The sequence below is a fragment of the Haemaphysalis longicornis genome, unplaced genomic scaffold, assembly GCF_048455015.1.
Source record: "Haemaphysalis longicornis isolate Haplotype H1 unplaced genomic scaffold, Haemaphysalis longicornis Haplotype H1 scaffold_12, whole genome shotgun sequence".
In the NCBI taxonomy this organism is placed as follows: domain Eukaryota; kingdom Metazoa; phylum Arthropoda; class Arachnida; order Ixodida; family Ixodidae; genus Haemaphysalis; species Haemaphysalis longicornis.
Genome location: NW_027526225.1, coordinates 8496414 through 8522317, shown reverse-complemented (window position 1 = coordinate 8522317; position 25904 = coordinate 8496414). Strand labels below are relative to the sequence as shown.

Sequence of the window (25904 nt, the reverse complement as noted above, 5' to 3'; positions counted from 1 at the left end):
CATACCCGATTAGCGGCTCCAAATGTTACCATGTAGTATAGGATGTGCGCCTTTTTTTTTTTTTTTAAGTGCAGAGCACTTTAGGCGCTCCCCAGCTCGCTCGCTCGACCCAAGTATATCGAGCTCCAAGGCGGCGGCCCGGGGTAACGCTGTTGTTCGCGGCGTACCCCAGAGGCTTCGAAAGCCAGTGAAGCGCTGGCGCTTGTCATACATCTTCCCGTGGTTTAGCGCAAAAAAACTATAGGCACGTTTGAGCGAAAATATACGCAATTAACCGGCAGCACCCGCGTTCCTTTAGTTAAGGACGCCCGTTGGGTTGGTTTTTGCTATAGTAAACGCAAAATGTGGCAGTGCAACGCCGGCACGTGCGGGGAGAAGGTTGTTAATAACCCAGCGGCAACTTTCTCGAACTGACCCACTGGCATCATCGGAACTAGTTCGTGTGATTGGAAGCTTTTGACCCAAGCTACCGCGGATAAACATGATATTGCCACCTCATTTGTGTCTCTAGTTCTATTTGACCGCGCAGCTGGGATGCTAGCACAATATAACAAGCCAGTTGAACTGTATTTGCTACACCTTTCATGACCTCAATACTGACGTGTGTGGATTCAAATTTTAGAGGTTTAGAGATATTTTTTGGTGGAAATTACATTGATCCGATCCAGAATGAAAGTAACCAAGCTGTCAAAGGTCGGCTTCTTTTCCAAATTAAAAATTACGAGGGCGACTAAGCACGCCTAATGACGTAGTCATTTTGAAAGCACTGGAAACCGTAGTGACCGATCGCCGAACGTGTTCTCTCATTGTTTCCATTATCTCCGGTTCTTTTTGCGCCTACTGCTTTAAAAACATTGCATCGCCAAGCAAAGAGGATATTTAGTGCGAACATGCTGTGTTACCAGCGTAATTGCTACTTGTGTAGTTGGGATGCACTAATTCTTCATGTATGCCTCGGTGCACGTTTCTAACTCATGTTTCCAAGTCGAAGGCTCCAACACCTTCACTAGGTACACCTTCAGTCAGCTACAGTGCCCGAGCTGTTGGAGTTACATGCTCTCTTTGCATTCCGGAAGCCCACAGTTCGAATACCATCCAAATCTGCGGAATTTTCTTTTCAACCCAGTTACACCGTTTTTAGTCTTCGAGTTGTGCCAGAGATGCCGGATTTTTCACCAGGCGAGTTATCTAAAAACTTCGCAATAACAAAGATGCGCAGTCATGAACAAATGAAATGCGAACACGAAAATGTGAACCAGAACAGGCGAAATTGAAAAATACTGTTCACGGAGCTCCAATAATGGCGCCATATCGGTATATTTGGAAAGCCACATTTCCTAACGTTGTTATCATAATTAGACCACGCGCCAATTTGACTTGCATGGAAGGAAATCGCGCTGTTCGTGTGTTTTGCTTCATATTAGGGACGAAGCACCTTTAGGGGCTCGGGCTGTCGTCGTCTCCTGTCGTCGTCTCATGTCGTCACTGTAAATCAATTGTCAAACTATGGTCAAAAAACTAGTTTATAATGAACGAAACCGGTTCAAAATAAACTAACATGACCTAAGCTAATTTAGAATGGAGGACTAATGAGGATTTAATTGCATTAATAACATAAATCGGTTTCAAACGCCAGGTTTTCTCCTGTAAGGCATACTTCTTAGTATGCTGCGGCGTGTGACACGGAAATAACTTGCAGCCAGTCTGTTTCTCATATAATTGCTTAAATACGGTTCGACGCAATAGAGGGCGCCACCGCCTCAGCAAGCGCTCATTTGCGCCTCCTCCCCCTGGCGCTTATACAGCGCCCAATCAGCGCACGCCATGTGGCAAAAGAGAGAATTACAATCTTTGAACACACTCATACACTGCATGTTTCGTTCCTCCCCAGGTTTCACGTTAGTGGAGATGGCCCAGGAATTTTTTTTATGATCGCGTTGCATTTGTCAATGACTGTACGCCTTTTTGGTGGCCTCTTTACTGTACCTGGTCCTCGCTGGTGATCCTGAGGGTGACGATGAAGACCCCCAGCATGATGCTGGAGATGGAGAAGCAGATGTACAGGCCCCGCGACCTCTGCTGCTCCGCCGCCACGCCGCTGGCCCAGGACAGGGTCGTGGTGATCAGCAGGATGAGGGAAGTCCACTTGGACGACATTTGCGTCCTGCGAACGCGAGGCCCAGACTGGGTTACAATTGCGTTTAAACATGAATTAACAGTGGAATTTAAAGTGGCTTTGAAGGAAATTCGATGTATATCTAGATTTGATGTAAACCGAGTTTGATCCAGAGCGAAATGTAGTATACTGTTGCCAGGTGGCATTTGGTGGCATAAAAAGTGGTGTCACCTGCAAAACTTGCTCTCTCTCTCTTCTGGTAATTCAGTAAAGGTGTTTGTCCAGAAAAAAGAAGGAAAATAGTGTTGACCCACATTGTGCAGTGTGCGCTAGTGTGTCCTTTCCCACTTTCCCCTTCCCTACCTATCCCCTACCGACCCATCTATCCATAGCAGCGCTCAAGCGCAAGAAAATGGAATAAACGTGTCTTCAATCAATCACTGAAGCGTGTGTTGGTTCGTGCGAAGTACTGTTCTAGCAGTCCAGCTTTGTTGGACGTGCGTATCCTGTGTTCACACAGAGCGAAGTGACTTTAAATGCGCGTTATCACGGCAACGTGCCCTTCGCCATGAAATAAAATTACAGGCGCCGGAAATGCGTTTTTAAAAGTACACCGGAGAGATTTACAAAAACTGTTTACATACTTTACCAGCTTGAAGCCTGAAACGTGTACGCCATGTTGAGAATTTTTAGATGCGAAGGCATCTCATTCACCCGCCTTGTCCCTGCATCCGGCGTCGGCGTCATCGTTGTTGTCGGCGTCCACCCCTCCCCCATTCTCCTCGCCGTGCCAGCTTCGCTCTCCGCCGCTCACCCCCTCTCCTCTCCGATAGCGAACACTCTCTCGCGAGGGGCATTGGATTGGATTGGATTGGCTTGGATTTGGATTGTGTTGGATGGTGTTGCGTCATAGCCGCGGCAGACGCACTGGCGCCGGCGCGTCCCCTCACCGTTATGCGCGCTATAAAACGCGGTGCCTGCGCCGCTCCGCTCCATCGTTCCAGCGCCGTTCTTCCGCTGTCCTACGCTGCCTTCAATGGAAACGTGCCGTGAACCCCCTATGCGTCGCATCTACACAGGGGTTCCCGCGAGGGGAGGTGGGAGTTTTTGTACGTTAATTTACGTGCATTCTCTTCACGGGATAAGGGTCTTCAACTGTCTTGATTATGTTTCCTTACTGCATTTTCACGATTCTAACGCGCACGTTTTTTGTTAAAAGTCGTCCTCCAATTTGTGTGCACGCTACAATCGGGCTCAAAGCCCAAATAGGCGTCAAAGCGGCTAGCAGCATTGTCACGGACGCGAACTTCTCCTCAAATCCAACTCAATCTAATCTAGACCAATGAATCAGCCTCACGTGAGTAAACTTTGGTGCCCCCGTTCCTCAATATGTATACCTTAGCCAGCTGTTGTACATATTTCTGCAGCGGCAATTATCCCCTCGTTTTTCCCAGCAGCACCAAGCACACTGGGAGTCCTGGAGACATGAGTACGCCATTGACTTAAAGAAGCCATGAAGAAAAAATACAAGTTGGGTTTATTAGAAAGGCTGCTTAGCCCCGATAACAATGATACCAATCATCATCGCAATCTTCGAACAAATAACGGAGATATTAAAGAAAACGTGTGAAGCAGTCGCGACCCCCTAGCCAATTTCCCGCAACTTTTCTATGACGTCACGGAACCTTGTTTGTGCGATTGGCGGCCGCCTAACTGACGTGTCGCGACGACAAATGACTGGACGTCTGTAATGGGGCCTCTAGTTCCATTTGACCGCATCACATGAATGCTAACGTGCTGTTAACGCACTGAAAATTATGTTTTATTGTTGGGCCGTATGACGTCATTCTTGCTCATAACACGTCACTGTGGCGCAAAATTTGAAAGTTTTTAAATACTTCTTGCTTTTTTTTTTCATTAAAAAACATCTTTTGTGGCTGTACTAGAGCTGAGTGAGATACTGAATCCTAGTTCTTTCAAATTAAACGAAGTTGTATTCTCTCTTCATGGATAGCCAAAGCGGTGCCATATTTTTATGCAAGACTTCACCGGCCCTGACAACAGATGCTTTCGAGAACTTGAAGACTCCCAGGTGGAATTCATAAATTAGCAGCAATCGAACCAACGGGCCCCCACAACTAAAACTATGAAGACCAAGGCACTTGAGATTACAAACCTTTTAAAAGTACCCTGCTACAGTTATGATGCCGGCTGCAGTTGGATAAGCCATTAGCATAGCGCGAGGGAATTTTCCACCCACAGCTGTGTGCGTGAAACAAAATGTTTTTTCCGCTAGGTACGTGGTGTCAAGCCTTTTACATTTGCGCGGTGGAAACTATTTTTCCGATTTTTTCCTGGTTAAACTTATCATCGCGTTCAAATCGTGTAAAGACAATACCTGGTATTCTCCTGTTCTGGGAGAAAGATTTAATAATTGGTTAGCGCGTTTACCGTCGCAAAGTGCGCGTAAAGAAAGAAAAAGTCAACATCAACCACCAAACAGTTTGAACACTGCGTCAAATTGCGCTGTAAACTTTGTGTGACGTCATCAGTCCCTAATGCGACTGTGAAAGGTTCCTTGAATTTTCTCTTGCTGCAACATTTAGAAACTAAACTTTTTTTTTTTTTACTCTGCAGATTTCAACTGAATATTGAAATAGACAACTGCTAAATAACGGCTCAACGCATCGGCTTGAGTGACCTTCAAAATGAGAGAGTTTTAGCATAGCGGCTAGCGGAGGCCCACGCTACGGCGGAGGGATAGCGGGAACCTACTGCGCATGCGCGCGCGGGAAGGGTGAGGAGGTTGAGAAGGATGGGGAGGAATGCGCGGGCATAGCGAAGGCTGGCTCGCGGAACTAATCCCCCCTACCGGAACAAATTTTCGCCTGCCGCGCCGCCGTAGCGTTAGCGGACGGAGCCCGCTATGCTAAAACTCTCTATTGGCTGGGTGATAAAAGTTCAAAAGTTGTTCACCTGGCCTTGTGGAAGTGCCTCACTGAGAGGTTCCTCCGAGGACGAGGGCAGAAGAACACGGCCGTCAAAAACAGCAGTTGCAGCACCACGCACACGCACACTGGCACCGTGGTCGTGTAGGACGTCCGCTCAGACAGGTCCAGCCAGCAGCTGCGCATGCGCGGAAGTGGGTAGGTAAGCCGGAAGTCCCGCCTCCATTTTCGTAGCGAATATTGGTGGTGTGGAGGAAAGAAAAGCTTAGGAGACGCCCCGGTGGTCACGGGCGCATTGGGAGAAGTAAGGCTGAAGTCACGTGGTTTTATTCACGCTCATTGAGGTTAACGCTCATCGGGTGTCCTATCGGGTGTCCTAGCATCGGGTGTCCTAGCAAGGCCGGCTCACCGAGGCACTGCATCACTGATCGCCCCAGCCGGTAGCCAATGATTGGCAGGCGGCGACTAAGCAGACGACAGGGGAGGAGTGATGGCTAAGAAGGTATTCAAGTTCAGTAGTTTTCACACCAATCGAAGTATTTTTGAGGTGTTAGCTAGAATTATTAATTAATTAAATATGAAGTTTAACGCGCGGATGCTACCCAGGCGATGAGACGTGTCGTAGTGGAGGGCTTCGGATTAATTTTGGCCACCTGGGGATCTTTGACGTGCGCCGAAATCTTCAACACACGGGAGCTTTCGCTTTTCGCCTCCATCAGAAAAGCGACCGCCGAGGTCGGGAATCGAACCCACGTCCGTGTTAGCTAGAAGAGTGAACAGCATCTAATGCTGTGCTTTCAAGCAGTGGGAGCCAACACGAGCCCTGCACAGCAGGAAATAAAACAGCTAGCTGTTTCTCCTTGATGTTCACTTTTATCAGATGAACGATATTTCTGTGCTCAGCGCTTTTTAAAAATTTTCTGCACCGCCAATACTGTTTTATTCCGGGGTTTGGGGGTGCTTCGGAGGGTCACCGACTGATTGGTGTGATGACCAAGGACTGCCCATTCTAGCATTTTAAATCCAAAATGTTTATAGTAAAAATTCGTTATAGAGTGGCAGCTATACACTAGATGCAGCTACAATATCCGGTCATCTAGCGTAAAAATGTTTAGTAAATAGTTCTTCTCGGCAGATAAGTTCGAAAAGCTAATTTCATGTAGGCGGGCATGATGAGGCGGAATGTGAAACAGCAGAGAGTTTCATAAAAGCTTCCTAACAGAAAATTATCGGTATTGTTAATTGTTTGTCAACAGAGCAAACTTACAACACTAAAAAGTTTCAACAAGCTCAATAACATGGGTCTGTGTCCCGAAACGTCCGTGTGCCGAAAAGACCGTACCGAAACGCCCTGTAACGAGTCATCCTGTACCGAAAAGACCGGAGCCACAATAACATGTGGTTTGTTGAACGTTTTTGTTCTTTGTGCTGAACATTTGTATCCACTCCTGCTATGTGTCAGGAACTGAGACAGCAGCATAAAAAAGTACATAATAGACACAACAACTTGGGTTTATACGTGCGCGGGGAAAGTATTAAGGCACACCGCTTTATGCTCGCGCGCGTGCATTCACAGGAACGCATCACTGGTGGAGAACGTCGCAAGGGGTAATAGTAACATTCCAGGGGTGGGCTGGTATAAAGCCAATCGGTTGTATCCCACCGATGAGCTCTTCATGTGCAAGGTGCAGCTTAATTGGCGGGAAAAGCACCCTGTTAGGCACTATTATAGTATTGTGATTAACGGGCCTTCTTGATCCCAGAGCGTTCTCACTTGCGCGCTGTTCGCTGAGAAGCATGGTCACTTTCTCACCGCCTGCGTTTTACGGTGGTGCACTTAGCGAAAGCGACGATGACATCAGTGAGGAAGAGCATTGCGTGCCTCCATCAGATAGTGATGACAGTGATTCTAACAGAAGCGAGTGACGAAGACCACGACGGTGGTGGATACAGCACCTCTGTTGACACAGGCAAGATTAAAAAAATTAATATCCTGGGAATTTTTCTGGCACACTTTGTGTTTGCTTTTGTCGCGGCACGAGAAACGGGCGAAATAGGATTGGATTAGGGCAGCCGGAAAGTGGGTAAAAGTTTCGGACCGCAAAAGGGTTAAAGAGAAATACCCTGTAACCACTGAATACTCAAGTACTGAGAACGGTGGCGACTCACATTCGCCCCTGCCTCGTGTACTTGTCCCGAAGGGTGCCAGCGGACACACCCGTCACGATGGCCGGGACGCCTGCAGAGAACAAGAGCCAGGGTAAAATGAGTTGGCACAGAAGCGGATATATTTTAAATTTCATTCGCTGTTTGAATGCGTTACGTTATTTCGGGGACGAATCTTGCGCGCAGTTCTATATCTCCTACAGCCTTTTTGTAATAATCACTTTCCTGTGGCTACGTAACTTATGCGGTATAGGATGTATACATGGTACGGAGCATTAACAGTGATTGAAGTAAATGATGCAACATGCAATACGGTATTCCATGCTGTGCGCAAGGTGGACTACACACTCTTTCGAGGGCGCAGGGGAGTGGGGAATGTATATTGGAGTATACCTTCCACAAAATGGGCAGTCAGTCCATGTTCTGTACACCTACCTTGTGTCTGGAAGTTAACAAGGGAAGCTATAACTGTAGGCATGCATTCTGTCGACAGCGAGATTCCGTTCTCCAGTGGGTACAAGCTCCCCACTTCTTGCACGCACCCGGCGCCATGTACTGTAGTTTGCTTCGAACACTCGTGCTGCTTTGAGCAACTACTAAAATACCTTCCCTGTCAGGCCTCAGTAGCCTGATGGGTAGAACCAGGGTTTTAACCGCCAGGTCCCAAGGGATACTGGCCGACTCCTAGCAAGGGTTTTAAAAAACCCATTGATTGATACTAAATAAAAGTGTTTCATTCATTCATGGCGCGAACGGCCGGGTTCAAGCCCCAGCAGTGAAAATGTTTTTGCAAAATTCTGGCGTCATTTTTTGTGAGCTTATTTCTACTCATTCTTTTCCCAAATCATGGAAAGTATCCTTGAAGAAATATTAAATAAAAAACTGAGGGTGCTTTGGCATCTTTTAGGCCGGTTTAGGAGCGGGGAGTGGCAGATCAACATGTTTAATTAACGTTGAGCGTCACGCCAGTAGTGCCTGGGTTTATTTATTTATTAGATGCGACGCATCTCTTGCTCTGAGGCATGTCCCTCCTGCGTCGGCGGCGGCGGCGTCAGCACGCCACCTGCGCATGCCTGACTCTCCTTCGCTCTTCTCTCCGACAGCTGTGCGCAACACTCTCACTCCGTCTCATTATCATAAACAACAGCTGCGTGCGCGCGCTTCGCTCGCTTCGCTCCGCTCCCGTCGCGCAAGTGCGCGCATGCGCGACTCTCCTCCGCTGTCTCCTGTCCTTCAGGCGCTGTGAATATAAAGCGGGTAGCGGGCTGCGGCGGTTCAGTCAGCGCTCGCTCTCGTTGGACTCCGCGTGACTTCGAGTGATGACTTCGAGCTTTGCTTGATTCTTCCGATGAAGACGTGATGGAAGCGACAGTCCCTTCAGCGAGTGGACTGACGCAATCCAATAACAGCGTCAGTCCAAACGCTCCCCCCCCTGATGCGTCGCATCACATCAGGGTTCCCTCGCGGGAAGATGGGAGTAATTTTTATTTATTTATTTATTTATTTATTTATTTATTTATTGAATTGTTTATTTATTTATTTTTGTACCCACAGGGACCGGGTAGGGCGTTACAGAGGGGAGTGGGTGCGATTATTGCATGCAAGGACAGCAAAAAAACGTAAGAGCAGAATAAGTGATTGCACTATTAAAAAATGCAATCCGCGCTCAGAAGAATGCAGAGGACCATAAAAGGAAACAGGCGCATGCGCAGAAGTGTACAGTTCGAAGGCGATATTCATTGAACGAACACTAAAAAGTACATGGGAGTGTAATACAACAAATAACGTCGGCATACATTTTGTGCCTTTCGCGAAACAGAGCATCGCCAGTCGACGCCGTTAATAACAACCGGCCTTAAACTGCATCAGCAAAAGTGTGGCTATTCTGGCCGGGAACGCCCAGTGTTCCTTAGTTTACAACCCGGGAATTCGATCAACAAGTGTTAGCGTAGTATGCAACTCTTGCTACATCTTTCAAGGATTGGGGGAAGCCCCACTGGGCGTCGCTGGCGCCCGGTGTATAGGCGCATGCGCATACGCACTCCACCCGGCGACTCCCACGGAGGTGGCCGAGAAGGGAAGGCAGTCCGGCAGCGCCCACGGCGCCAGCAGCTTGCACATGTAGGCCGACTCCAGGAGGAGGAAGAAGAAGGCGCTCAGGAAGAAGAACTGCAGGCACACCGCGGCCGCCAGGCACTGCTTCTGCGTTCCACAAAAGGCGCCCGCCCTCACATTCACTGCCTGCCGAGGAACAGAGTCACCATACATGCGTAGAGTACGAGCATGGGACAGCAGGCGGGAATTTCCGTGTCGTTTAAACCTCCACTCTGACCTTACGAATTATGAAAAGTAAATTAAACTCGGCGTTATAAAATGGAGCCTTCTTTGCGTCCGATTTCATTGTAATTTTTCCAAGTTACCCACGTCAGATTTAGAGTTACAGCTGACTAAGAGAGAGAATAGATCTTTATTTGTCGAGCAGAGGCTGATGTTAGCACTTGCGAGAGACTTGAGACACTTTTTTTTTTTGTCGACGCGACGCGTAGACGGACGCACATCGAGCACCGCCGGAAGGTAGCTATACAGCTCCGCTGTAAAGCTAACAAATTTTAATTCTTTAGTTGCCATTCCCATATTATCATTTCATTATTGTTGCCAACACTACAGTAGATTCACATTTCACGCGGTAAGAAAACTTGCGAATCCACGGGTGACGTAAGTGCGGTGCCCCGCGCCTCCGCAACGCCCTGCAGGACATGAGTCGGTAACCTCTCTGGGTGGAGGGCCGAGTGGCATGACGAATACCCGGTTTGACGCCCTCTACCTCAGACAGATGGGGCTCGTCCGTGGTGGTCATCAGAACGCACGTGTAGGCCGCCATGATGGAGAACTCGGAGCAGATCTGTGCCACGATGTCCGGAAACCCTGTGCTGTTAAGTGAACAGAGGGAGTGAAGTATTGATTATAAAACCTGTTCTTTTTGGATAACAGTTGCTCCGTTCATACACGACGGCATTGGTTAATAGTTTCTGGCTTTGTATAGGAATACCAGGAGATGGGACTGCGAAGAAGAGAGTAGGTTTTGTAATAGACAGAGTGAAAAGGGCTTAGGAACGAGATTGGGACCAGAGGATAGCGCTTAAAAGAGTTGGCTAGACATATGCACTGATGCCTATGTGATTAATTTGCTCATGCTGATTAGAAAAGTGCAAACAAGCAGCAAAGTACATTTACGCCATGCCTTCGAGGTGAACCGTGTAAAATGGCGCACTTGTGGATATTCACAATCGTTCATACCTCACACAATTGTTGATTGAAATGCCCTACCATATCACATTGCAACTGTAACCGATCCGACCAAATTCCAAGAACTTTTACGCACTAACATAGTATGTTAACTTCACTAAAAAGAACCCTTCCCAGCTTTTTTCTTCTGTATATTTCTTTTTGCCTCGCACCCCCTGTATTTACTTCTTTTGCCTATTGACATGCTGGTAGTCTTGTTTGCATTGTTCATTGTTCAGTTTGCATTGTTCATGTACTCCGCCCCGTATATAATACACTCTAGTGAGGGCGTTATTAAAGCCTGCGGCCAGCTTAGTAACCCCACAAAAGTCATCGCCGGAGTTCCTCAAGGGAGAAAACTCAGTCCCTTCTTATTTAACCTTGTTCTATCACAAATCCCTTCCTGCATACCTGAAGAATTTCCTTGCGCGGTCAGCATCTCCATATACGCAGATGACGTCGCGCTCTGTACCCACGGAGTCCCCGACAACCTCTTCGATCTCAGGACCTCCATACAGAAAGCAATTAATGCTACAACCAACCGCCTCAGGGAACTTGGCCTATCCGTGTCCCCCACTAAATCCCAAGCCCTATTTCTCCGGGGTCCTCTCTCCAGCCACCGCCGTCCTCCTCCCCTCTGTGTCTCGGGCCAACAGGTCCCCTGGGCAAGAGAGGTGAAGTACCTCGGCCTCCTCATTGATCAAGACCTCTCCTGGCGCCCTGCTGTCTCAGCCGTCCTTACCGCATTACGACGAACCCAGAAGGTAGCCTCCCAACTCATAGCGGGAGGGTGCCCTCCACCCTGGGTTGTTCGAATTTTCCAAGCCCTAGCAGGTTCTGCATTTCTCTGCGCCCTCCCCCTCGTCAATCTCTCAGGAATCCACCGTAACAGTATTGACGTATGTCAACGTAATGTCCTCCGGCGTTGTCTCGCCCTACCCCGCTGCTCACAGATTGGCCCAACCTACGCCGAAGCGGAATCGTGGCCCCTCTCTCTGCTGGCAACTAAAACTGCCCTACACCACATTGAGAGACTCTGCAGAACAAAAGACGGCACACTTCTACTAACACACCTCACACCTCTACTAACACACTTCTACTAACACACCTCCGTTTTTCTGTACTCAGAAAAAAAAACTTCAACTTCAACTTCAAAAGTCGGCCACACTCCCGCATGGGAAAAAGGGCCCATCTCCCCGCGAGGGGGACTCCAGTAAATGCGTCGCATAGGGGGTGGGTGTATTGCGTTAACGTTTAGTGTTTGGGGAGTTGGTTGTAGTGAATGCGTTGTATCAGCATCTTCTTGACGTAGTTTGAATGAGTCAAGGATATAAGGCGCGTTCGTAGCCTTTCATTCTGTGTCGGTTTTGTGGCGCAGTGGGAAGAGCACCATGTACCTCGCGTTCCGCCCACAGGTAGTGAATGCGTTGTATCAGCAGCTTCTTGACGTAGTTTGAATGAGTCAAGGATATAAGGCGCGTTCGTAACCTTCCATTCTGTGTCGGCTTTGTGGCGCAGTGGGTAGAGCACCATGTACCTTGCGTTCCGCCCGCATTGTCGTGAATCGAAACCAGGCGCCGGTAAGTATTATTTTTTTATATAGTGTAGGGGGAGGGGTGCGGACCTGTTGTTGAGAGCGAGGAGGGTAGCGTGATGCGGGAGAGGAGGAGTGGGGGAGAGGGCGCACCTGGAACGGCTGTTGCGGACGCCGAGGCAAGTCAACGCCGACAACGCCGGGTGACATCGTGAGTTAAAGAAATGCTCTGCATTTAAAATCGCCGCACAGTTCGAAAACCTAATCGGATAGACCATTCCAATTGTACGACCCCGCCCTTCCCCTCACTTAACCGCAACCATTCAGATCAACACGTCACTGCCCGGAGGTCGCTTCAAACGCAATGCCTCTAAATGCCTCACACTGCGCTTTGTGCCAGGACACCGAAGAACGCCTCTACGACAACTTTAACGGCTGCTCCCAAATTTTCCCTGACGGTTCTGTACTCGACGGGAGATGCTCAACTACAGCTGCCTGCATCATCACCACAACCGGAGCAAGAAGCCTTTGCCACCTACAATTTAACGCATGCGGCACAACGGTTGAAATTGCAGGACTCCACCTTGCCTGCGACCTAATCTCAAACGACCCCGACATCAAGAAGGCAGTCATACTCACTGACTCCAGGGCTGCCCTCTCCAGACTCGCCCTCCCAAGGAAAGCTACACCAGCCATCAAAAGCCTGCTCAACAAGGCCCTCCTCCTCAACAAACAACAAGGGAAACACATCGCCTTCCAGTGGGTTCCTTCCCACATCGGAATCCCTGGCAACCAGGCGGCTGATACTCTGGCTAAAGAAGGACACAATACTCCCACGACCCCCGGCACTGATGTAGCCCGAATAGATGAGGCCCGTCTCATCATTCGTAGAGGGCTCTCCTCCCTACACCCCGACCCTCGCATCGCAACCGGCCTCTATTAGATGCGACACTCAGAGCATCTCTTGTCGGCGGCCCTGTCCTTCCCGCGTGCGTCCGTTGTTGTCCGCGTGCGTCCGTTGTTGTCCGCAGCCACTCTCCCCCTCTCCTCTCCGATAGCGAACACTCTTTCGCGAGGGGCATTGGATTGGATTGGATTCGATTGGATTAAAGTGGATTGTGTTGGATTGTGTAGCGTCACAGGCGCGGCACTCTCTCTCTCCGCGGTCTCCTCTCCTTCGGACGCGCTGCGCATATAACCGTGTGCCGCTCTCCGGCGGCCTTTCGGTCGACGGTTGCTCTCCGCTTGCGCTTGAACCCCCCTCAGCGTCGCATCACACCAGGGTTCCCGCGAGGGGAGGTGGGCGTAATTTTTTCCATCCCCTACCATACAAGGGCCTATCCCGCCGCGAAATCGGCCTTCTCCTCCGCCTCCGAGTTGGTTCCCACAGGTCCGCCTTCCGCCTACACAGGCTGGTCCTCGCAGACAAGGCTAGCTGTCACAACTGCACAGCTGAAGAGATGCTCCAACATCTTCTAGAATGCCCGCAATACTCTGGTCCACGCTCTAAACTCCTTGCAACATTCGTCTCATTACGCCTGAATCGCACAACGCCCACGGATCTCCTATTTCCCAAGGCCCACCCCGCAGTACAAGAGAAAGCATTCCGGTCCCTCATCACTTTCCTAACGGAAACGCCCCTACATACCATCCTCTAATCCCCCCCCTCCATCCCACCTCCCTCATTCCTCTCTAACTACCCTATCCTTTACTTCTCTCTCACCACTTTCCTTTCCTATACTCTCATTCTTCTCGAAGCGGTTGAAGTGTCATCCTATGATGGACAGTTATATATATATATATATATATATATAAGGGGTATTTTTGAAAATAATAATAATAATAATAATAAATGGCCTCTTCGTGGGTAGTGAAACTAGCGCCATGAAGGGGATAGAACCACTGTACCCCGCGATCACATGGCGCTAACCCAACAGATAGCATGTGCGGCGTGCGGTAGCGTCTGTCGCAACGCGCGCTGCAGCTCCATACATACCGCATATTTGATGACTGATTGTAGGTTTTAACGCGCCGCCGCAACGCAGCCGATGAGGCGCGCCGTAGTGGAGGGCTCCGGATTAATTTTGACCACCTGGGGATCCTTAACGTGCGCCGAAATCTCGCACACACGGGCGTTTTTGCTTTTCGCCTTCATCGAAAAGCGGCCGCCGCGGCCGGGAATCGAACCCTCGTCCTCGTGCTCAGCAGCGCAACGCCTTAGCCACTGAGCCACCGCGGCGGGTCACATACCGCATATAAAGCGTTATCCAATACAACACTTCCAGCCTGTGTTACTTCGTGGGTATGCATGACTTTGCTAAAGTAACATTGCCAACTGTCGGGAGCTTGGGCCTAACGTTTCGCCTTCAAATTTTACGACGTCCACCAGTACACGACGCTTGACGTAAAACGTCTACGATGAGTAACCCATTCAGTGTACTCATGTACACTGAATGGGTGCCAGTTGACGATATTAGACCTCCAAGGCTGGCGTCAAGACTAACGCCACGTGCTTGGGCTTAACGATAGACAACCTCCAAGTTGAAGCTTACGAGGTGCCAAGCAACTTCATACTCATCATACGTCTAGCTGCGGGCATAGAGTTTCAATTGCGCCTTGTAATCCATGTCGACATGGGAGATTATTGGAAGAGTACAGCTTCTGGTTTGAACTGGGCATGAAATTTGGATTCGTAAGGATTTTTTAAATTTTCTTTCTTCACTATGCAGTGGTATGTCATGGCTTCCTTTATAAAGCAGAGATAACAGCGCGTTTTAGTTTCTACATTCTATATAACAAAACACTCTTTTTTGGCGTTTCGTGATACTGCGTTTGAATTTACGGCCACTAGAACGTTCAAGGGAATGACGAAAGTAAGGCGAGCGTGCGGCATAGTAGAGGCTCATGACGACACAGACGGCCTTGATGTGAGCCGCAGAGACGCTTGCGCCAGATTCCTCCGTAGCGGAAATTGTAAGAAACTCTATGGCTGCGGGTTCCAGTTGGTGATGTTAGACCTCAAGGCTTGAGGTGTAACACCCTGTTGTCGCAAGCTCCCATCGCCCGCCTACCTCCGCTACACATCCACCTTCGTGCAAGCGAGTTACAAACTGAAAACGATTTGGAGGCTTTATAAACGAGGCCTCAACCTACTGACGCAAAATTGAACAATCAATATACCGTAATTACCCGGTTCTAACGCGCCCCCGATTCTAACGCGCCCCCGATTCTAACGCGCACTTGATTTTTCTGGCAAAAAAACCGAAAAAATTTGCACTTCCGATTGTAACGCGCACGGAACTTTGTGAGCAAGAAAACGAATGCGAGAGAAACAGGCGATTTATTTCTCGAAGTAATCTCACTCACCTCACTACTTGTCGCTCTCCGCTGACCACAACACCTCGTCCTTGGTGCCGTCAAGCGCGTTCGCGATGCCACACTTCATAACGAACGTTAAAACATGATCGATGGGATCGAGGCCCATGCCTCGCACGCCCATCGTGCGAACTTCTCCAGAGGCGCACGCTTCAGCCGACCACTCGTTTTGAACGCGTGAGAGCCGCAGCTGCCATTGCTGTTATCAAGTGCGCAAGTGGAACGATGTGACGATTTGTGTGAACGCCGATAGAAAAGCTTGTGCGCCTATGCTTCCTGCATCCGAAAAATCGTTGCTAAAAGCTTTGGCGCCGTCTTGAGATGGCGATGGCGATGGGCGGGACGAAATTTCCGTTGTTTCGGCAGTTTCGGTTTCGTATCCGATTCTAACGCGCATGCGATTTTTCTACCTATTTTTCCGGAAAAAAGGTGCGCGTTAGAATCGGGTAATTACGGTAATAGTGCCTTCGCGTTGCAACGGATCGCATTGACCTCTGAGAAAATTATGGGCCAGGAAAGCTACCATTTGATCGCATGATCAGAATAATTTCGCCATAGCCGCACCTTTTTGAAGACAGGACGTATATAAAGGACCCGTTTCAAAAGTGGCAACAGCGCCCGCCCTCTGCCCTAATGTTAGAAGGAGGGGGAGTGAGTTTTTCTCCGCAGCAGAATCTGGAGGTTCTCTTCTTTTTTAATCTTGCATACACGGAGGATAGGCAGGAAGGACCTCTCACAGATTCGCTGTAAAAAAAATAGAAAGTACCGCCATCAATACAAATGAAACTTTACTTTGCGGGAGAGACCCGAATGCGCTTCCCATTAAATTCCGATCAGTAAATTTTAAATTGGGTGAGCGCTTAGATGTGTATCATTTTCTTTCAATGTCGTCTTTAGCGCTGTGCGCTTGGCAATCAGTATACCACGGCGAAAGGCACAAGCCCACCGTAACGTTGCGGTACAACTGCAGTGTTTTAAAGCATGCACAAGTTCCCCGGAGAAACAAAAACGCGCCTTGAAGGTTTTATTTGCAGTAGTGTCGCTACAAGCTTAGAGGCTTAATCAGGTGCAGCATTCTGGTTCATCGCTGTTCTTTCATAAGTGATTACTCTATATAGTTATTCAGCCTAGTGCAATGCATCTCTGCGCAGGCAATGCTGGGGGCGAATGCATGGGCGTCCGCAGGGGGGGAAAAGGGGCGCTTGCGCCCCCCCTCTCCCCCTTAGACGCACCAGCAAAACTGCCCTTTCCTAGGCCTCTCCCTCTCTCCCCAAAAGGCAACAGGCCCCCTCCTCCTTCTCCAAGAGAAAGTCGGCAGAAAATCCTGCCGACATTCATGGGTGACTTCTTGTGTGCGAGTTCCAAATCTAGAACGTCATTCGATCCCTTTGAAAAATGTGGGCAGTAATTTTAACCCTGTAATGCCCAAGAAAGGAAAACAATAGATAAAAATTCTAAACCTTTATTACATTATACTTTATGACCCAAAAAATGAAAAAAAACGCCAAGAAAAAAATTTCTTCTTCCAGGGTAATAGTTTTACACAATGTATAATCAACGAATAAGAAGAAAGAATATACTTTCCTACAAATAAATTGTAGGTATATAATGTAGCATATACCCATTTACAGATAGGTACATGTAAATCTACATATAAAGTAGGTATTTAGTGTATCGTATACCCGGTCAAAAGGTGTATCATACACTTACTGAAAAAAACTGTTGACTCGCCGGGCACGCTTACGATGGATGAATTCATCTTTGAAACTGTATTTGGGAATCAATGCGGCCAGTTATCGAAGTATAGTTTTTTGAAAAACGCTTAGGAGGTATCAGAAATGATACAGTGAGCATTTTTTTAGCGGTATGAATTACCAGGTGCGAGTAAAAAAATCCGAAAGATGGCGTATCTTATACGATACGTTGGGCATTATACAGGGTTAAAGCGAAAGTTTTACATTTTCCAACAGAACAGTTGGTCGACGAAAAAGCTCTGATAAGGTCTGGACACACCGCGCGTGAGTGACACCGGGCTTCTTTATTGTGTCAAAATGGTTACTAGAAAATCGCGGAAAAGGAGCGGTTCCAGATAAGACCATACACGCATCGATCACGAAGAAGAAGCACAATTGTCTACCTTTGTATCATAAAGCACGTATCGGTACACATTTAGATCCTCCGTAGATGCGTTTTACACAGCGCGCGAGAAATCGTCGCGCGGGGATCGTTCTTCGTTTGCGATGTGGGTCTTTGAAGGTTTGACCATTGATTGGACGCACTGCCAGCGAAATGTCGACGTTTTTTCAGCTTTCGCACTTCTCTCAACTTTGTTTAAGAAGGGATGGTGCAGGTTTTTTTTTTTTTTTTTGACAATCACACAAAAACTATTCAGAGTCCTATGTGACTGGAATATGTTGTCGGCAAATTCTGCCTTCTCTGTGACTGGAATATGCTGTCAGAGGAATTGGTTTGCCTACAAAATAACGATCTTTTTTTTTTTTCCCGTTTATAATCAGTGTGGTGTTCGTTTTTTTTAACCAATATGAATAAGTGCTTTTGAAAAAACTGTATGGATGTATAAATGTATTTGTCTACTCCGTTCTGTACATGTTACATGCCCCCCTACAAAAATGCCCTCGTGGCGATGTATAGGTATCTTGTAAATAATAATAATAATAACTATTATTACACTGTTCCTATCCAAGTCGACTCCTTGCTCTGTGCGAAATATCACTTTTCTCTCTTTTAACGGAAAAGCTGAGGGCGGAAAGTTAAATAATAAATGGCTTGCCAGTTTTTTTTTTTAATTCTACGCCAGTATTGGACGTTAAAAGGGACGTTCTTTACAGTCATTCAAAAAGTAGATTGTTCGCTTTTCTTTCGCGGATCTCCGAGTGCTGTGGGAGGTAATCTCCTGAAACTGCCACCCAGAGCAAACTGCAACATGACTTCTGAGTGGCACAGCCCCCATTTTGATGTGCAATTTTGATTTCAGCTCGCCGCAACTCGACGAAGGAGCAAGTGTGCGCAAAACAAGACAGGCGATATCATTCAACAGGTAGGCTTACGTTGCACTCTTCTCGATTATAACTGCTTACTGCGTCATTACCACGAGTCGCTGACATTTCCACAAATAAGCACCTACCCAGCAGGTACAGTTCATCGCGCGGCAAGAAGTTTTTAAATCCCCACTGGAGGGTGATTTGGCAACGCGTTCGGGTTTAATATGCTCCTGATAAAGAGGAAGAGGACTAACCTTGAGGTGAGGAAGACGATGAGAGTGAGTCCTGTGAGCAGAAGAAGGACACAGCAGGACATGATGCGTATCACCATCACGGACTGCGAGGCGCCACGGCCGGCCTCGTCGCCCAAAGCGGCTCCCCCGTCCGGGCCCGGGGTCGCTGCCGGGGACGCCTCCGTCGGCCCTACAGAGGCAGACTGCAAGGCCCAAGAATGACACAGGCGGAGACAGAGAGTGAAAGGGACAGTAACAGATCGTTGATGCTCCAAGCCAGGAATCACTAGAAAATATCACCTGAACACGCTCCTTAGAGCTTCTCACAGTACCACGACCTGTTAGAAGGTCCAAAAGTCTGTGGAATTTGTTCTATACTAAAGTAGCTACAGTGGAACCTCGTTACAGCGAACACTGATATAGCTAATTATTGGATATAGCGAACTAAATTCGCAGTTTCTTTGGTCACGCTTCATTTCAGTGACACCTATTGTTTTTATAACGAAACCGAAACCTAGAGAGCCGCACGATATCGGCTATACCGAAAAAAATGTTTCGCTCCCGCGAGGCTCAAAGCTCGACAGCTAGCATAATAAAAGCAAAATTTAAAAAAGTGAGGGAAAACAACTGTTTTTTTAGAAGCTTAAGGCCCTTATTGCGTGGACACTGCGAAAAACTTCATTCCGCTCAGACTGTGAAAAGCCACCAGGCGAAGGCCACATCCTCCTCCAAGTAAATAAGAGGGCCGGCCTGTTTTGCCGAACGAACTTTGTTCTGTGGTAATTTCACTTTCTCACGTTCCGGTCTGTTTAGAAATTTGAAATTCCACACGGAGACAGATAAGGACTACCTCGATAATAATGGGTTAGACGCCTATAGCAATGCTTTTTTTTTATCTATGATTGTTGCGCGAGCCAGATTGCCGATTTATTAGAACCGATTTTTACCTCTATGGCTATAAAGAATATCGGATATAACGAACTAATTTACTGCCCCGATGCTACTTCGTTATAACGAGGTTCGTCACAGTAATCCCTCGTTATAGCGAAATCGCTTTACTCGAAATATCGCTTTATTCGAAATTTCTTCTGGTCCCAACGCAAACGCATGTATTCTAGACCTAATTACTCGAAGCTCATGAAGAGCTTGAGCCGCTTAGCGAAGTGGCGAGCGGAGGCGCCAGACCCAGCGGCGAGTCAGGCTGTTAACATGGCGGGTCAACGCAAGCTGGTGTTTCCCCGGCGATCTTCTCGAGCCGGTCAAGGTCGATTCGCCCCATCTGACTTTATACAAACGGTCCAAGTGCGTGGTAGGACCACTGAATTTTGTTCCTAGACATTGGTCAATGGCGTGGACGCGACGGTGCGCAAAGACCGACACACTCGAACCGTAGTATTAGCAGTGTCGTCAACAACCGGGCACCAAAGGACTTGTGTTGCAATCTTCACGGCTGCACACCTCGGGAAAAAAATGCCCAGTGATCATGCAAAGCCCATATTGCAAAGTCAGTTAGTTTTCATAATTGCGCTGTGTACCCACAATGAGCCGTTCATCGCTTTTTTTAGCTCAAAAACACAACCTCAGACTCGAGCCACGGCGTTTGCGGCGCTTTCCAGCTCGAAACTGTAGTAGTGTTCCGTGACGCTAGCACGCCCCCCTATAAAACTGACCCCTTCCACTGCCACTTTTATGTGCGGGGACCACAGCATCATGCAATATTTGTCCAAATTGGAGCACGGGTTGCTCGCGCCCGGCAACACCTTGAAATAGCCAAAGTTCACTGCCTTGTTCGCACCTGAATAATGTTTTGCTTCAGTGAATGTGTTGTGCTTTGATTACTAGCATCTGTGGTGCAATTTTAGCTCGAATGCTTTAGCTTTTCTCGGGTGGTCGCTTATACCGAACTACGGCTTATAACTAAATTTTTCGGTGTCCCACTGAGTTCGTTATAACGAGAAATTACTGTATATGCAATTAGAGCTTGTTCTGCAAGTTCTGCCCTGTAAAGTACATTCTGAGGTTCCTGGCACCGTGTCTTATTGTGTGGGGGAGTGGTTATTGCGTTTGCGGCATAGGTTTTCGCCTGATACGTACCAACACAGTGTTTGCGTCGTCAGGAAAGACTGTGATGCAATTCTGTCGGAATTCTGTGAGCGCCACGGTTCAAAGCACGCGAGCTAAAATCACTGCAGGAGGTGGCGAATTTGAATGAGGTGGGAGCTTGAAGTTCCGCGTCCAAAATTAATCTCGCCCTGTGAGTGGCCGAACACTTCGTATCCTGGTTTTAAGCACCCTATATTCCTTATTTTTTAGAATTGAAAACGCAACAGTTAGAGCTGTTTTAGGAAGTTTGAACTCACCCTTTCCACTCGCCGCAGTGTGGGCCTTGAACGAACTGCGGAAATTTAGAAAAAGAAACATCATTCAGGCATTTTTTATGCACTAAAATTGTTACTCGCTTATTAGCTATTCGATCATTTGGCTACATTTTTCAAGCCGGACTGCTTCTCGGACGAGCTTACAGGCCGACTGCGCCATTAGAAGCTGGTGAAGGAAAAAAAAAAAAAAACCGAAACAGAAAATCAGATGCCTTCGTTTGTTTCACCGGAAGTTCATTCAGAAGTGATGGCATGGGCGCCAAACTCTTCGATTACATTGCCCGACCGCCATCTGCTTTACGAGAAGGCTGCTTATTATGTCCCTGCCACCATCCTTGCAACCACTATTACTTCCCTGCCATGCGATTAGCTAGACAGCCTTCACACGGTGATGCTTTCCAACATTCCTTTATTAAACCACAGAAATCACATCTGCAGACTGGCAGCCAAGTGCAGAGAGAGAGAGAGAGAGAGAGAGAGAGAGAGAGAGAGAGAGAGAGAGAGAGAGAGAGAGAGAGAGAGAGAGAACAGTCACTGACGTAGGCCCAGGTCAACTAAAAGATGGAGGCTGAGGCACCACTGCCATCATAATAAGCCAGAATGTCCTCGGAAATGTTCTAGACATGAAGGCAGTGAGCCTCCAGGGCAGCCCGAACGTCTGTTCCGGGTGAGGGAGCCAGCCAACACTACCATGATAGTCATACATTCAGCTTCCGCAGTTTGTTCGAGCAAGGCTAGCTAGGATAGCCTCGTGTGAAACTATCAAACATATGCTTTCTGAGGGTCGGGGGTGAGGAAGCCGTGAAGTTGGGAGGAACTCGGTAATTCGCAAAGACCGTGAGTGATGCGTCGTGACGGAAGCCGTGGCGGAAGCCGGTTCCAGTGTAGAGGAGGGGGCAGTGGTGTTCCATGTGCCATTCGAGGCGGGTATGCACACCGCGTTATAGAAGATTACCTGCGTGCACGAGGTAAGAGAAATGGGTCTAAGACTGCCTCTAAATGCAGGTTTTCCTGGTTTCGGGATACGAACGATGTAAGAATGTTTTCAGGGTCAGGGGATGGTGCCAGTGTCCAAAGGCGGAGACTGCAGGCAGGTTCATCCTTTCCCGGGACGAGGTGTTAATTTAGCAAAGTAGGTCGCGCCGTAGCTGGAAAAAGAAGAGAAAAAGTTGTCACGGTGAACGGATCAGGAAATATACTTGGACCAGAGGTTCTCCGAGAGTCACACTCAAAATGGAGATGTTATGTCGGCAGCATGCGTTAATTTCTCTCCTTTACCATATGGTGACACCAAGTGCAAAGAACCTGTTCCGTTGGTATTTTGTGATCTGGGCACATACCCACGTGGGAGATTGGCAAAGAATAGCCGGCGGTGGATAGCGATATGGCAGTGCCTATCATGTGAACCAGATCACAGGATAATGTGAAGCACTATTCTGTAGACCAGACAACAGGATAATGCGCACATCACTCTGCTGATCATGCCACAGTATTGTTGAGCGTTTTTTATCTAAAGCGACCTAAAAGATACCAAATCACACTTATTTACAAAAATAATGCGTTGAATTCACTTAAGAGAACGTTTTGCAGCAAGAAGTTCACGTTGTAAAACACCTTAGAACTGTTGTGGCTCGAACCCACGCCGTTAGCGTCGTAACCCGGGACTCTCTTCCTTCGTAAAGGAAGCCGATCTGTTGAGCCCTTTTGACAGAAGCTCAAAGTGGGGCATCACCGTGTTTTGGCCCACAGAATAAAGCTGAACATTATTCTGTGGTCTGATCCACTGAACACGCAGTGCGTAGCGAGATACCGCGTCTCCGGCTATGTTAAAGCGAAGCTTTTTACCTCTACACCCCCCCCTTAAGGGTTCTGTCACGACTGTTGGGGTCAACAGAAAACTGCCGCGAACAAATAAAAGAAGTTACTGGCACCGCCAGGAATCGAACCTGGAACAAACAGAGAAATGGAGCGATAGCCCGTTGTCTTACGAATTGAGTTATGAGTCCAGGCGGAGACGCGGCAGATAGACGGTGTACTCACCGAGTACATCTGCGGTTTTACCCCATGCTTCCTCGCTAAATAACAACTGGTAGGGTATAGCGACCTCTCGCGCCACTGTGCGTTCCGCCCACGGCACGTGTAGCGGCCATGCGCGCGCCTTGCGCTGCGCTAGGAGTTAGTGAAAATTAAAGGGAGTTCACACCAACGCATGGCTTCTCACTTCTGCTCCGTCTTTGCCGGTGATCTCGTCGCCTCCATCGGCGGCTGCAGAGACAGAGGGGAAGTGAGATCGTCTAGCACCGCGTTTGAACTTCCTTCAAATTTAGAAAAAAAAAAGGGTTTCCACTCATTAGCTTCCCCAATACAAGTCAACCAACCACCATTCATGGATCATGCATTGATTTAACTTTGACAAAGAATATCTCTTCAAATTAACAAAGGGTGTGGTTGAGTGCACTTCACTTGTTTCTGGTTTCACTCTTTGCAGAGCCACGTGTGTGAATTTAAGTGACGTCGCATGGGTAGTCGTTGTGGGTGTCGTTTACAGCTTTGCGTTCTAACCACCTTCACAGAATGAATTGGCGCGCCTTTTCTTTTTGTTCGCCTCCTCTTCCTCACGGTTGGTTGGTTGGTTGGTACCAAAAATCAAAGGCACAGTTTTGCAGAAACTTCCGTGTTGGCCTCATTTTCTTCATGCTTCGTCTTTAAGCACAACATCCCACTAAGAGGGATTGGCAAGTGACGGTGCTTCGTCGCCACGTCCATTCACAGATACTATTTCAAAACTCAAAGAGAAGCGATCCTCGCCAATTCCGAGATCGTAAAAACAAGTGTAGGTGCTTCCGTAAGTTTACTCGTTCGTCTACCCGTGCCTACTGGTCGCGCTTCGCATCATGATAGCTCGCCAACAACATACGACAACAACAAGCACTACAAATCCAACTTTTCAGGTCTCAAAAACGCCCGACTTCAGCACCTCCGAGGCACAGGGCTCCATCCTGGGAGACCCTCAAATCTTAAGCGTTAGATATGGGGACCCCAGCACCGGTCTCTTCTTGGATTCTTGCGCGAAACTGGTGCAATGTTGTACCTTTAGAACTTCATGCTATGCCGTAGGGCAATCTCTCACAATTAAAAAAAAAACTCCTAAACCATGCTAAATGTCATAAAATGTTGCTCTCAGTGAGATAACATTTAACGTCCGGGCGTGGTCTAGAAGCAGGCGCCGAAGTCAGAGTTGCTGGTGCTCTCGTCGGCGCCCTTATCATGAGGGACTTCAAAGAGGTCGGGAAATTTCAAGCGAGAAAAGGTTTTAACGAGCCAGACATGAGCTTCTAGAGACGGTGAGAAACACATAAATGCCTGCCCAGAGCAGCTGGACAGGAAAACTCTCACAGACAATAATCTCATGATAAGACTAGTGACGGCACCGTATGTTGCACGGCGATGCTATTACGATGCCTTATGAACTACTTTGGCCTATGCAGTACATCCTGCAGTTCTCCCATTAAAATAACAGAAAGAAATCCAAGGCAAGGGCACGTGCCGCGTGCGCGTATGTCTGTATGAACCTGGGGAGGATACGGCTCCAAAGATATGCCCAGCAAAGTATTGGCACTCCTAAAGTTTGGTCAAGGCACCCCGCATATTTTCCCTCTCATCGTGCAAACGTGATCCTCCTCTGGCCTGTACGTCTCTTCCCGGAACGTCTCTTTACATCTGACGACACCGTAAGTTATGCAAACTATTGCGCTTGAATATGCCTTGAATACGCCTGAATACGCCGCTGTACAAAGTTTTGAAAACACCGTCTTCAGACACACAGCCTTCCCTGTAACGTCACTATGTAGCGGTGTTTGCCCTTTCATCATGATAAAGCTTGTTTTCTTACCTCTCCATGTTGTAAAAAAACTTTGCCTTCCCTTCCCAAAGAAAGTTGAGAGAAGCGCGAAAGCTTTCTCACACAGAAACTGCGTCAGAAGTGAGTCCAACCTTCGTTGAAAGTGCGTCCAACCGGTCGTCAAGCCTTCAAAGACACAAACCGCAAACGAAGAATTTACCCACGCGACGATTTCTCGTGCAATAAATAAACGCACCTACGAACTATGTAAATGTATACCGATACGTGGTTTATGAGATATAATTATAGTACACTATTGTACTCCTTCATGATCGATGCGTGTACTGTCTTACCTAGAGCCGCTCCTTTTTCACGATTTTAAAATAACCGTTTTGACACAATGGAAGCCTGGTTTCACACACGCGCTGTGTGTCCAGAGATGTTATCAGAGCTTTTCGGTCGACCAACCGGTCTATGGGGAAATGCATTAGTTCTTTGACAGGGAACTTTGAGTCCCATTAAAAAAAAGCTTTCACTTCAAAAAGTCGCTCCTCGACTGAATTCATCCGTATAACCGGTATCTGGGACAACGGAACCATTTCCCGTCTGGGTCCGTTTTCGCAGAACAGGCGGAGAAGATTTTGGTTTGTTGAGGACACAGGCAGAGTTCCGGAAACCCTCTTGTCAGACAGCGTCCACAGGAACAAACAAAACTCAATCTGGGAACGGCGTGTTTTGATGCCGTGACTCCAAACGATCCTTCACTGCATTCACGGGGAGATCTAAGCGGTGGCGCTGAAAGTTGGCCAAGGCCGAGGTATAATGCAGTAATGCGCGGGCCACGAGGTACCTGAATGACCCTTCTTGTTTTCCTCAGTGCCATAACTATTCGCGAGTGAGCGACTGCGGCAGATCTAACATGTCGCGTATGCCGGCGCACGAGTGTCGCGTGTACGGAAGCATTGCATCGAGCGGTGCGTGTAGATGTGCCTCTGTCGTGACTTTTTGACGCGCCTTCATTACGAC

The 25904-nt window shown here is 48.1% G+C and overlaps 1 protein-coding gene across 1 annotated transcript in view; it reads right to left on the bottom strand.

Moving 5' to 3' along the window:
* The window catches only part of LOC144162382 (adhesion G-protein coupled receptor D1-like), a 42006-nt gene that overhangs the window by 5507 nt on the left and 10595 nt on the right, over positions 1 to 25904 (bottom strand). Inside the window, exons 2-8 of the mRNA XM_077692885.1 lie at positions 21020 to 21054; positions 18681 to 18862; positions 10055 to 10160; positions 9273 to 9432; positions 7234 to 7303; positions 5093 to 5242; positions 1987 to 2164 (exon numbers count right to left, since the gene is read on the bottom strand). Coding sequence (XP_077549011.1) covers positions 1987 to 2164; positions 5093 to 5242; positions 7234 to 7303; positions 9273 to 9432; positions 10055 to 10160; positions 18681 to 18757 — 741 coding nt within the window. The 5' untranslated portion in view covers positions 18758 to 18862; positions 21020 to 21054. The remainder of the gene's footprint in view (positions 1 to 1986; positions 2165 to 5092; positions 5243 to 7233; positions 7304 to 9272; positions 9433 to 10054; positions 10161 to 18680; positions 18863 to 21019; positions 21055 to 25904) is intronic.